Source organism: Schistocerca gregaria, chromosome 9 (genome assembly GCF_023897955.1).
Source record: "Schistocerca gregaria isolate iqSchGreg1 chromosome 9, iqSchGreg1.2, whole genome shotgun sequence".
NCBI lineage: Eukaryota > Metazoa > Arthropoda > Insecta > Orthoptera > Acrididae > Schistocerca > Schistocerca gregaria.
In genome coordinates this window covers 196838241-196851514 of record NC_064928.1, presented here as the reverse complement: position 1 = coordinate 196851514, position 13274 = coordinate 196838241, and the positions used below count along the sequence as shown (strand labels likewise).

General features: G+C 38.7%; 1 protein-coding gene across 1 annotated transcript in view; it reads left to right on the top strand.

The window, feature by feature from the left end:
- LOC126291989 (serine/threonine-protein kinase PAK mbt-like) overlaps positions 1–13274 on the top strand; it is a 97118-nt gene that overhangs the window by 32830 nt on the left and 51014 nt on the right. The window contains exon 2 of the mRNA XM_049985762.1: positions 627–884. Coding sequence (XP_049841719.1) covers positions 627–884 — 258 coding nt within the window. The remainder of the gene's footprint in view (positions 1–626; positions 885–13274) is intronic.

Here is a 13274-nt window from a genome sequence, read left to right as displayed (position 1 = left end):
ACATTGCAACCATTTCTGGGAAAACAAATTGTTACACGAATTTTTGTCCGTCATTTTAATATTGTATGTGTGGTTGATATTTAGCATAGTGTACCATCTGCATAATAGAAGTATTTTATGGATGCTTACATAAACCTGTTGTTTTTTAACACTAAGCTATTTTAGTTGAAAGCCCAAGGAATTTCAGTGGGCATGTAACATTCTATGTTGTCAGTATTTGTTAAAATTCATTATTTTGTGTGTTACTCCTAGTGATTTAAACAGTAAAAAATTATTTGTCCTATTGCACAAATAACTTTTTTTTCAGTAAAAACTATTTTAGAAAAGTATATTCTGAAATTTTTCGCCATGTGTCTCCAACATTTTTGGTTGTTGCTACAAATAAAATATGTGCTCATCCATTTGATAATTTGCCATGTAACTTGTTTCTTTGCTAATTGCTTTAAAATATTTCTCTCTGACAATTGCCTGTTACTCGAATCCTTTCGATTTGCCCTCTGACTTTCACCAATTGTTTGCTAGTTGCATGCTTATAGTGACTTGCCTCACTTCTTACTTTAATGGCCTTATTTATATTGGTATTTAAATATTGAAGTCAACTAATTGTGTTCACTTTCATTCTTCAGACAATCGTTCGTGGTGATCCTCGGCTGAGTGGCATTCCGAAAACTTCGAATGTAGCCCGATCAAACTCGTTGCGATCGTCGAGCCCGCCGCGGCTGTCGAGGCGCGGGGAGTACCGCCAGGCTGCTGCTGGTGTGCCACCACCAGTTCCAGAGGGGGAAGTGATGCCACCACTGCCCCACCAGCAGCAGCTTTACAGTGGGGGCGGGCCGACAGCTGGACCTCCTGGCCCTGGCGGGTCTGTGAAGCACCAGCCCTATGTAAGACATACTTAATTACCTGCATGTGTAGACTCTTTGATTTGGCCAATCTCATAGCAGCACAAAAAATGATGCCACATTTACACCCTGGAATAACCTTATTATGACCACGAGTTGTTGTTTAGAACAGTTGCTGTTTGCAGCTCGCCGACAGCTGGAAGTGTGTCAGTCAGGTACTGACTGATAAGTCTATTGTAAGATTTGGTTCCATCTGCTCATATAAAACACATATATGTAAATTGAAGGTGGGGAGGGGAAGAAAGGAAAGGAAAGGGAAGGGAAGGGATCACTGCTGTCAGCTGCATTGGGACATCACATGGCGTCGGCAGCTACAAGTGAAAATGTGCACCGGACTGCGATTCGAATCCAGGATATCCTGTTTACTAGACTGGTGCCATAACCACTGTGCTCTTCGGGATACAGCGTTATCGCAGCTGCATGGACTATCACTCGCCTCATGACCGATCCATATTTCCATCGATCGCCACCTATCCGCAACCCTTTTCCATTTCCTCCATATTGGCTCTTCCGAGATGCCTGTAGGAGGTTGGACATATTTGTGCATTCACACTGAAGAAGGTGGATTCATTGCCCAGCTAGGCCTATCGTATAATAACATACCTATTCTCGGTCTTTTTGTCCAAACATGTTTCAGAAAGTCTGAGCCATCATCAGTGCATCATTATTTATATCTTGATTCCCAGATAAAAGTTAGACCTAATCATTGTGTTGTGATTTTTGTTTTTATCCTTAATTACTGATCATTATTATATTGTAGAGGATTCATTATATGACGTTATAATTATGAATAATAGCCAGCTGCACTATTATGTAAATTGTTTATATTTTATATCATACACGATGAGTCCATTTCAGCGTATTGTCATCATTGGGTGCTCTGTAAATGCATAAGTAAGCAATGGTCTTAATGTAGTGGTCTTGTAACTATGATCTGAAAAACTATAATACATCATCAAGTGTTTTTACCCTACAAGTAACATTGTTGCTGTCCTGCGCTGTCTTTTTTAGAATTATTACTCTCTCTTGGCTGTACACGGATGTATATCAGATTTTACTTGGTTTCCATATATGCTACTTTTCTGACAGCTTGGATGACTGTGGTTCAGTGATATTACATTTTTTTAAAGTAGTTACCATTATAAATAAGTGATGTGTGAAATTCAGTTGTTTTTTTATTAATTTTATAGGTTTGGTTCTAATTATGTTTTTGCATAGAGTTTGTATCGGTTTTATTTGAGATTTTTATTCTACATTTTTAATTTTTTTTTAATAATTTTGTTATTGATTTATCTTGGTTTTATGTCTCTGTTTTACACTAGTCATGTTGTTATCGCTTTTACCACAGATATGTATTATTTAGCATCTCTGATTTATTACTTTACCCCTTTTCTTATAGTGTGAACAAAGTTTTCTGTGTACCTTTTGTTCTTTAGGTCAGTTTCTTCGTTCAGTAAATTTGTCAGGTTGCCGTATGCATGTGAATATATACCTGTTTCCTTGAGAATGTTCACGAATGTTCCCTTCTGCGTAATATGGAGGATTTCATAGTGCTTCGTTTACAGGTTTTATGTCATGTTTTTCTGTTTGTAAATGTTGAAAAAATGTGGATGGATTGTTTTCACTGATTCTGGTGTGCTCTTTGTATCTAATTTTGAAGTTTCTACCAGTTTGCCCTATGTAGAATTTGTGGCATGTGCCACACGAAATTTTGTAAATGCCGGTATCATTCTGTATGGGAATTTTTGTGCTGCCTTTGTGAATTTTGTGTTAGAGGCTTCTTTTTTATTTTCCAACTACATATAGGCCATTGTTCAGGTGTCTTGGGATTCAAACTCGGACATTTCTGTACAAATACTCCATCATGGGATTAGTTGTTGACAGTGTTGACCCATTCAGTAAGAAACATTTGTTCAGTGATCACTAAATGGAAAAATGACGGGTGCTTGAAGAACACTAGTTTAAGAATTGTAAAGAAAGGTGTGCACTATAGAGCAGGTTTTGTTTTCAGTCAGCTTCCAACACAGCGGGGGAAAAAAAAATTGAGTGATATTCAAATGTAACTTGAAACATTCCCTTGTGACATACTCCTTCTATGCTGCACAGAGTTCCTCAGAATAACGGAGAATTTTTCCCTGTAACGTGTTATTTATTGATGATGTACACTCTTTTGACTTTTTTTTATTAAGCATTTGTTTATAAATTTTCTAATCAGCATTCTGTTCATTATTTACTGATTCATTCCATTATGGATTAGCCTTGACTCACATGGTTCCACAGAACCTGGCAAATAAATAAATAAATAAATAAATAAATAAATAAGGGAAAAATAAAAAACCGAAGTAGACACAAAATTGTTTAAGCCAAATTTTCTAAACAGGATTGTGATCACAAAAGGTTTTGTACAGTGCTTAGAGAAAGTTGTGGGACTTGGCTTTAAAAAACCATTGTTGTTGTTGTGGGCTTCAGTCCTGAGACTGGTTTGATGCAGCTCTCCATGCTACTCTATCCTGTGCAAGCCTCTTCATCTCCCAGTACTTACTGCAACCTATGTCCTTCTGAAACTGCTTAGTGTATTCATCTCTTGGTCTCCCTCTATGATTTCCACTCTGCCCTCCAATGCTAAATTTGTGATTCCTTGATGCTTCAGAACATGTCCTACCAACCGGTCCCTTCTTGTCAAGATATGCCACAAACTCCTCTTCTCCCCAATTCTATTCAATACCTCCTCATTAGTTATGTGATCTACCCATCTAATCTTCAGCATTCTTCTGTAGCACCACATATGGAAAGCTTCCAATCTCTTCTTGTCCAAACTATTTATTGTCCATATTTCACTTCCATACATGGCCACACTCCACACAAATACTTTCAGAAACGACTTTCTGACACTTAAATCTGTACTCGATGTTAACAAATTTCTGTTTTTCAGAAACGCTTTCCTTGCCATTGCCAGTCTACATTTTATATCCTCTCTACTTCGACCATCATCAGTTATTTTGCTCCCCAAATAGCAAAACTCCTTTACTACTTTATGTGCCTCATTTCCTAATCTAATTCCCTCAGCATCACCTGACTTGATTCGACTACATTCCATTATCCTTGTTTTGCTTTTGTTGATGTTCATCTTATATCCTCCTTTCACGACACTGTCCATTCCATTCAACTGCTCTTCCAAGTCCTTTGCTGTGTCATCGACGAACCTCAAAGTTTTTATTTCTTCTCCATGGATTTTAATACCTACTTCGAATTTTTCTTTTGTTTCCTTTACTGCTTGCTCAATATACATATTGAATAACATCGGGGAGAGGCTACAACCCTGTCTCGCTCCCTTCCCAACCGCTGCTTCCCTTTCATGTCCCTCGACTCTTATAACTGCCACCTGGTTTCTGCAAAAATTGTAAATAGCCTTTCGCTCCCTGTATTTTACCCCTGCCACTTTTAGAATTTGAAAGAGAGTATTCCAGTCAACACAGTCAAAAGCTTTCTCTAAGTCTACAAATGCGTTTTCCTTTCCTTAATCGTTCTTCTAAGATAAGTCGTAAGGTCAGTACTGCCTCACGTGTTCCAACATTTCTACAGAATCCAAACTGATCTTCCCCAAGGTTGGCTTTTACTAGTTTTTCCATTCGTCTGTAAAGAATTCGTGTTAGTATTTTGTAGCTGTGGCTTATTAAACTGATTGTTCGGTAATTTTCACATCTGTCAACACCTGGTTTCTTTGGGATTGGAAACCATAAACTTTTGAAAAAATAGTTTTAATGAAGCAAAAGAAGACAATTATGTAATCTACATACAATAGCTTCAATAATTAATAGGGCCTGCTTAGCCTTGTATCACTTCTTGATCCTCTTTGACAGGAGCAGCCAAGAATTCGGCTTGCAAGCAGTGTGCTCGCATGCCGTAACTCTCAGCCTGCCTGCTCACTTCCTCCACTGCCACGCAAAACACTCTGAGAGTTGGGGGAAGGGGAAGGGGGGGGAAACTGCGAATACACCATACATAGATCGCAGTGTAATTGCAGTACATACAACTTGGTTTCATATTCCTCAACGACATAGGTCAGAAACAAAACAATTTTCAATATAATGGAAATGTACAGAAAAAAAAATCTACTCACCAAGTGGCAGCAGAGAAACACACACAAAAGGATTTAACTTACACAAGCTTTCGGAGTCTGTCTCCTCCTTCTGGTGGAAGAATCAAAGGAGAAAGAAGAGGGATGAAGGAAAAGGACTGGAGAGGTTTAGGGAAAGGGGTACAGTTTCGAAAAATTGCCCAGAACCCCGGATCAGGGGGAGACCTCAGAGACGGGATGAGAAGGGAAGACTGAAGCAAATTAGTTTACTTATCTCTTGCGACTTTCTCTTTCTGTCTGACCAGTTTTAAAAAATTTCACAAATACTTCATCTCCATTCACGACTTATAAGTTTTTTTTTCTAATTTCCAATCTTCTTTTCTATCATATAGACCACTCTTATAGTGAGGGGTTCTCACCTACTCATTGCCTCCTGTTAACCATTGTCTATTCTCATGGTTCTTGTGTGAATTTTTGTGTATTTTTTCCAAATTTTTTCCTAGGTTTTCTTCCATTTTTCTATCTTTTTCCATCCTGCACCTATCATTTTTAGCATTTCTAACTCTCCAAATCGTTCTCTCTTGCCATAATGAATCCCATTACAGCCTTTCTTTTCGAAAACATGCTTTTGCACTAACAAAATTAAGTCTCACATTCTGTTTCTTGAAACCTTCTTTTCCCTTGAAGCTACTCCCAAAGGCCAGTCTTTCCTTCTTATCCCGTCTGGTAAGTTTTTCCTAATCAGGGGTTCTGGGTGACTTTTCGAAGCTGTACCCCTTTCCCTAAACCTCCCCGGTCCTTTTCCTTCACCCTTCTCCCCTCCTCTTCAACTCTTCTGCCAGAAGAAGAAACCAAGTTAAAACCTTGTGTGTGTGTGTGTGTGTGTGTGTGTGTGTGTGTGTGTGTGTCCATGCTGCCTTTTTCTTTGTCTCTCCATTTACATTATATTGTCAAAAACAAATTTTCAGTATTATTTTATTATTTAAGTCACACTGAAGACGTAATATAATTTTTATCTGGTACAAACTGTCAGCATACGGACAGACTCGGACAATTTCACAGATTTTCGCTCTCAGGTTGCCTTGTAATCATGACTTGTTTACCTTCATAATCAGAAAATATCTTTTACACAAGTTGATTGAAATATTGTAGCACTTTTGCAACCTCATTATGGAGATGTGGAAACTACCCGAGGAAAACAATGCAGTTGTGCTGGACAGCTTTAACGTAATAGGATTTGTCTTTAAAATGGGAATTATATTGCAGATGAATCACCTACATCTGCACATGCACAGGTACATTTTCAACTGAAATTGCAATGGTCTTGAAAACAGATGTAAGACTGGCAGTTTCCTCAAAATGGGTAGAAAAGTATCCTTGTAACTCTTTCAAGGCCACAATGAACTTTTCAAAATCAGTGTTTTCTCTAGCACCTGGAACCGAGATGTGTCAGAAGTTGTTCCTTCATACAATGTGATTTTCTTTTTAAATGCATCCCCTTGAATTAGAAATAAGTTGTTTCTCACCTGCTGCAGATACTGTGGCAGTGTCCAGTAAAGTCCACTTAAAATGCAAAGTCAGTGATCCATTCCAGATGCTCAAATTTTGGTTCCTGCACTTTTTTGTTCCTTCATAAATTAACATTAATGAGTTTCAATTTAAAAAAAAAAGAAAGGATCCTTCCAGGCTTTCCCCTAGATTTAACCAACATACTTTGCAGTAGTATATAAAATCTCCATACTCTTTGTTCATTTCCATAAAAAACTGTTGGAACTGACAGTCTCCATGCCTGTAAAGTTTGCACAAAATGCTTCTTGATATACAGAATTATGAATCTCATCTGTTGAGCGTTGTAATTATTTGCTCTTTTATTGTCAACTACATCTTTTTTTTAATGTCGTTCCATAACAAATTGGCAGTGCTATTAATTATCTTATTGCTTAATAGATTCAGTAATTCTCATGCCTGTCTTCTGCATTTCCATTCATTTTTAATGGCTTGTGGCACTAGATCAGTAGAGTGAAAACAGCCATGGGACCTTTGAGCTTCCTACATACCATGAACAAATAGCTAAGTGTAAATGGCACTGACATCATGATTCTGCCGAACTGAAGAGCATTATGCCAACCAAAAAATGCAACACTGCAATACTAAAAGAAATGAAAGAAATGTTGCAATGTACCAGGTACTTGCATGGATGACCAAGCAAAACCAAGACAGACTGAGCCTAGGCCTACACGCTGCCTGCACATGTGGCTCTGTGCAGTTTGGTCCATTTGTGGCCGGCAGTGCGCTTTAGCATGGAGTTGTGCTCTCCTAAATTTGCACCAAAATAAAAACTCCTTAGGTTTTTGTGTGGCTGGATGTGGAGCGATCATGTTCCAAATGTATTCAGTAGGGTTTGGGCAGGGCCCATTGCTGGCCATTGAAGGAGCTTAACACCATGCTTAGAAAACCAGTCGTTAGTGTAAGCAGAGGAGTGATGTGAGACATTGTCTTGCTGGTAGATAAAGTTTTCGCTAAGCAATTTTTTAGCCAGTGGTGGCATGACTTCCAACATTTTCAGCAGTATTTTATAGTGTGTGTAGTCTCCTGAACAAAAGAAAGGTGCCCCATACTCTCAGATCTGACGGAAGCCCAGATCATCACACTCACCAATGGTCTGAACTGCCATAGTGGTACAAGCAGGCAGAAATTTTTCAGTTTTTGTTCACTGGACACTGATTCTTTGCCTAAAAAGCAGTTCAAAGCGGCTTTCATGTGAGAAGATACCATGCTCCCGAGACTTCTTTAACCACCACATCAAGCTTTAGACTAAATTTTGTATCTCTGTTTCCTCAGATCATTTAGAAAGCATCCACAACTGTTTGCTGAAGGCTTGCAGAACAGAAATATTGAGATTTCTGACTTCTATATTCAAAACAGGAAATAAATCATTACAACTTTGTGAAATGGAAAGTTGCTACTCACCAGACCAGAGGAGATGCTGAGTCACAGATAGGCACAACAAAAAGACTGTCACAAATACAGTTTTCAGCCAGTAAGACCTTTGCCAGAATAGATGGCACACACACACACACACACACACACACACACACACACACACAGTCTCAGGCAACTGAGGCCTCACTCAGTGTGCAGTTTGGCAGTACACATCAATTATCTAACTACTTAATAGAAATTAATAATCATCATTCCTGCCTTCTGCATTTAACACTCAGTGTGACCACAGTTGCTTGAGACTGCAGTCGGGTGTGTGAGTTGCGTTTGCGTGAGGGTGTATGTGTGTGTGCTGTCTATTTTGGCAAAGGCCTTGCTGGCCGAAAGCTATCTTTGTGACAGTCTTTCTGTTGTGCCTAACTGTGACTCAGCGTCTCCACTATATGCTGGGTAGCAACTTTCCTTTTCACAAAATTGTTACATTCCATTGTTTAATCATTATAACTTGTCATTTAAGTTTTTGTGACCCTCATTTAAAATCTTCTGATCCAGATGATAAAGGGTTTTGCATGGTCTTCCTCTTCGCAGAGCTTAATTACCATTGCTGGCTTCCTTAAAATGTCTCACTGCATTACTAACAAGTGTTTTAGCCACATTAGGTTTATGTGCAGTAATCAGTACATGTTACTGCATTTGCATGTACTGATAATTAGCCATATGGTATCTTCAGACACAGGTAATTACCACATTTTCACAGAATTTAGTTACACAAAGCAGCAAAAAATGTAGCGAGGTTATAATGAATGGTCTGAAACAAGAGTTTCAGAAGCACTCGCACTGGTTCGGTCGCAAATAAGATGTGGAGAAAACAACAGCACAGTCAGAATAGGTCCCAAAGCTGCCAATCAGAGTGTATTGCAGAGTGAAACTGCCTGATTTTTCCACACAATTTACTGGAGGAAAAAAAGTTTGTTAGAGAGGTGATCAGATGACTAGAAATTTTTTCATATGTTGTGTAGTTATTTTTGTGGTTGCTATACTCTAATAAAATGGCAATAAAAATTTCATAGCTGTAGGACTGCCTGTTTACAAGAAAGTATACATTTTATGGGAAAAACAGTCCATCTCCAAGCATATTAGAGACAGTACAGTGAAATTTTACCTTAAAACCGTGGTTAAGATGTCTAATAACATATTTTAAAACATTGACTAAAATGCTGTCACTTCATAGATGAAAACAGATTCGACTAAATTTAGACCTCTCCCTAAACTTTTTGTTAGCACTATATTTTTCAGTCATTGAATAAAATAATGACAAACCTCTGAAGGCATGAATGTGCTGAAAAATTTATGGGCAGGAACACCTAGAGATATTGGTGTTTTGTTAAAATAAATGGAACCCCTTCTTGTAATAATGTCTACAAGCACATCCACTTTTAGAGCACCACAGAACCAAACCTAAAATGATGCTGTCCGGAATGCTTGCCACATCTGTGTTAAGGATTCCAGTTGCAGGATTCAGAAATCAACATGTGCTCCTACATATGGTCAATTAGGGTAAGACCTGGGACTTGGGAGGCCAATAAAATACTTTGCATACATACCACTTAAAGACACTCGTCCCATGTTGTAGTTTTCATCTTGAACACAGAGGTGGGTGTGGTGCAGCTCTTCACCCACCTGTCCTGCCAGCTAACCTCTTCACATTAGCATAAATGTCACATCCACAACATCAACGATCTGCCTCATGTACTCACGAGTGGGTCTGCCCCTGCGGTTACACGCGAGTCGTCCCTTCAGCCGCTGTTTTCAGTGACGACTTCTGTTGTAATATGTTATCTGATCAAAAGTACCTGGAGACCCTTCTGTAATGTGAAATTGACTGCTAGATGTCACAAGAAGCAGACCCACCAGTATAAAAGTGAGTGGGGAGTGCCGTGTTGTCAGTATAAATGCAGTAACCACAGAATGGGTCAGTTGGGACAGCTCGGTGACTTCAAACATGAACTGGTCATTGGATGTCACTTGGGTAAGAAACCCTTCTAGAGCTGCCCAAGTTGACTTTTGGTGTGTGATCAGCTAAGTTTTGGAAAGGATGAAAGAATCTAGGCAGCTAGTTGTGTGAACCAAGTTTATTAGAACCATTGATCTAGGTTCCTTCTTCAGAAGGAGGTGTAATACTTGTGAAACATTTTGTGTTTAAAATGTATGTTAAAATAAACCTGTTTGGCTCTTATCAAGTAAAACATTCATCTCAAAAACAATAAAATAGCAGGCCATGGCCATCAATAACAACAGTGTGAACCTCAAAAATAATATTTGTCAACTTATTAACGTGGTAGGCCTAGTATATTCGGTCAACAAGTTTTATCTGTGAAGTTCACACTGATGTTATTTGATTGCCACAACGTGCTGTTTTATTGTTTTTGAGACGAATTTTTACTTTACGAAAGCCATATGGCTTTATTTTAACATACCTTTTCAACACAAGATGTAAGAAGCATTACATCTCCTTCTGAAAAACATAATTTTTATAATTAGTGAATCGTGGGTCTAAGGGTTCTAATAAATCTGTGTCAGGCAACTGGTTGGGAGACTATTACTTTACAGTTGCTGTTTAAAGACACGTTCAAGATTTTAACTACCTAAACTGAGGCCAGGCGTACTTCACACACTTGACATACAGGACTATCGAGCATTGTGATGTGTGATTGAGTGCTAAGCGGCACATGAGGGGATGTAAAGAGCAATACCACTGGACAGTGGATGACTGGAAATGAGTGATTCGGAGCAATGAATCACGGTACACCCTGTGGCAATTCAGTGGAGGGTCAAACGTTTGTCAAACGTCTGGAGAATGTTACTTGCCATGTTGTGTACTGACAACAGTGAAGTACAGAGGAGGTGGTGTAACAGTGTGGTGTTTTTCTTTCCGTGGTTGAGGTGTAGTCCTCTTATTACATTTAGGAAAATGCTAATAACAGAAGGATGTGAAGTTGTTTTACAGTATAGTGTACTGTGTATGGTACAGGATACGCTAATTGTTTGTATCACAATGACAGTATCACCTGTCACAAAGCAGCATCTGTGAGGCAATGGTTTGTGGACAGTACATCCCTGAAAAGCTTGCCCGGAGGCCCAATCTGAACCCGATGGAACACACTCGAGATTGGTCAGAACATCGACGTTGTTGCGTTCCACAGCATCCGGCTTCACTACTGGTATTGATAACTGTGATGGAATCAGTTCGTATCCCACACCTAGTGCTTCACATTTCTCATTCCTCACTTACCACTTATTAAAGTAGTATGTGGCCAACTTCAAACACATATGTCAAGTGCAAAGTTTCAGTGGTCTTGGGTATACCTTCTCTGGTTTCGGCTCTTGGTGAAGAATGGGCTGCCATTCCTCCACAGACATTCGGACACCTAAGTTGCTTCAGGCAAATGCCGGGACAGTTCCTTTGGTCCCCACCTCCAAATCAACCAACTGACTTTCAGACACTTCATTGAAAATATCCACAGCAGAGTTCAAGCTGTCATAAAAGTGAAGTATGGACACTTCCTAAATTAATTTCCACTAGTAGGTGTCCAGAGACTACTTTCCACCAGATAGCTTATTTATCCAACTGTTAAATCTGGTTTCATTTTTCTCTTTCTAGACACTTTCTTGTCAACTCATAGTATTACTCACACCGTATTTCAAAGACTTTTAATTGTTTCATTTTTGTTTTCTCTGTTCTCAATGTGTCCAAAACATATACTATGTGATCAAAAGTATCCGGACACCTCGCTGAAAATGATTTACAAGTTTGTGGCCCCCTCCATAGGTAATGCTGGAATTCAGTATGGTGATGGCCCACCCTTAGCCTTGATGACATGTTTCTCTCTCTCAGGCATACATTCAGTCAGATGCTGGAAGGTTTCTTGCGGAATGGCAGCCCATTCTTCACCGAGTGGTCCCTTTCCCCCTCTTTTAATCCAGCCAACTAACCAATCTTGGTACAGTTTAAATATCAGGCATGCCAATAACCAATCCTGCCTTACATCTTTCCTGATTTTTGCCTCTGTATCGTTTCATCAATCTAGATGGTATATAGTGACCTAACAATGGGTGTTTTATTCCATACCACATTACGAGTAGGCTTCTCCAACTCTGTTGCTGCTGCTGTGGCTTTCAGTCGGAAGACTAATGTGGTGCAACCCTTCACAGTACACTATCTTGTGCAAGCAGGGTTCTGGAAAACCCAGTTGTTAAAAATAAAAAAAACCCAGGTGGGAAATTTGGGTTTTTATGGGTTATTGGTTTATTTTTTATTTTTTGTGTTGACAATTAAATAATTCCATTTAAATGCCTATGATTAATTTATTTGAAACACTGACCCATTGCCGCAACTACATTCTTAGTGTCTCTTTTCTTGCCTGCCTGCCAGCACTACATCCATTGAGACAATCTTCACCACCTACGAGCTTGTGTGGTCAAAATTAAAAAATAATTTAGGATAGAAAAGACTTCAGAAATTAGTGGAGCTCTAAAATGCATGCTTCTAGTGCTTCCAAAAAATTGTTCTACATTGAGTTAAATTTTTTTATAGAACTGTAAATGTTGTTTAGCTCTCTTTCTTATATTGCTAGGGAAATTAAAACACTATATTAATAAAATGATTTTTTGTTGCAGTAAATAGTTGCCTTCGTTGAATGTAATGGCTCCGTTTAATTTATATAATGCTAACTATGTAACATTTTGTATGTTAATGAAATTTCCATAATTAAATGTGGTTAAGTATTATTGGGTTTTTTACTTTTTTTTTAACATGCAGGGTGGTCCTTTTTTTATATATTAGGTATGCCCACGAAGTAAGTTCCATTTGGTTATATGAAACAAACATGTACAGATACAGAAAAAATATTTGTTGTACAAAAATCTACAACTGTTAAACTACTTTTCTACACAGCTTCCAAAATTTTGTAGGCACTTGTCATAGCGTGGCACAAGTTTTTGTATGCCTTCTTCCTAGAATGTTGCTGCCTGTGTATTCAACCATGTGGTAACATGTTCTTTCAGCTCATTGTCATCGTTGAAGTGTTGACCACCAAGAACAGATTTTAGGTGTAAGAAGAGATAAAAGTCGCTAGGACTTGTTGTGCTTAATCTTCTCTTCAATTGTGTGAACCACTTCATCAGTAACCACAGACAGACGTCCACTTCGTTCTTCATCGTACACTTGATCACGTCGTTCATTGAACAGTCTGACCCACCTTCTAACCATTGAATCACTCATAGCATTTTGTCCGTAAACCTCACAGATTTGCCGGTGAATTTCCTTTGGTTTAACTTTCTTCGCATTTAGAAAA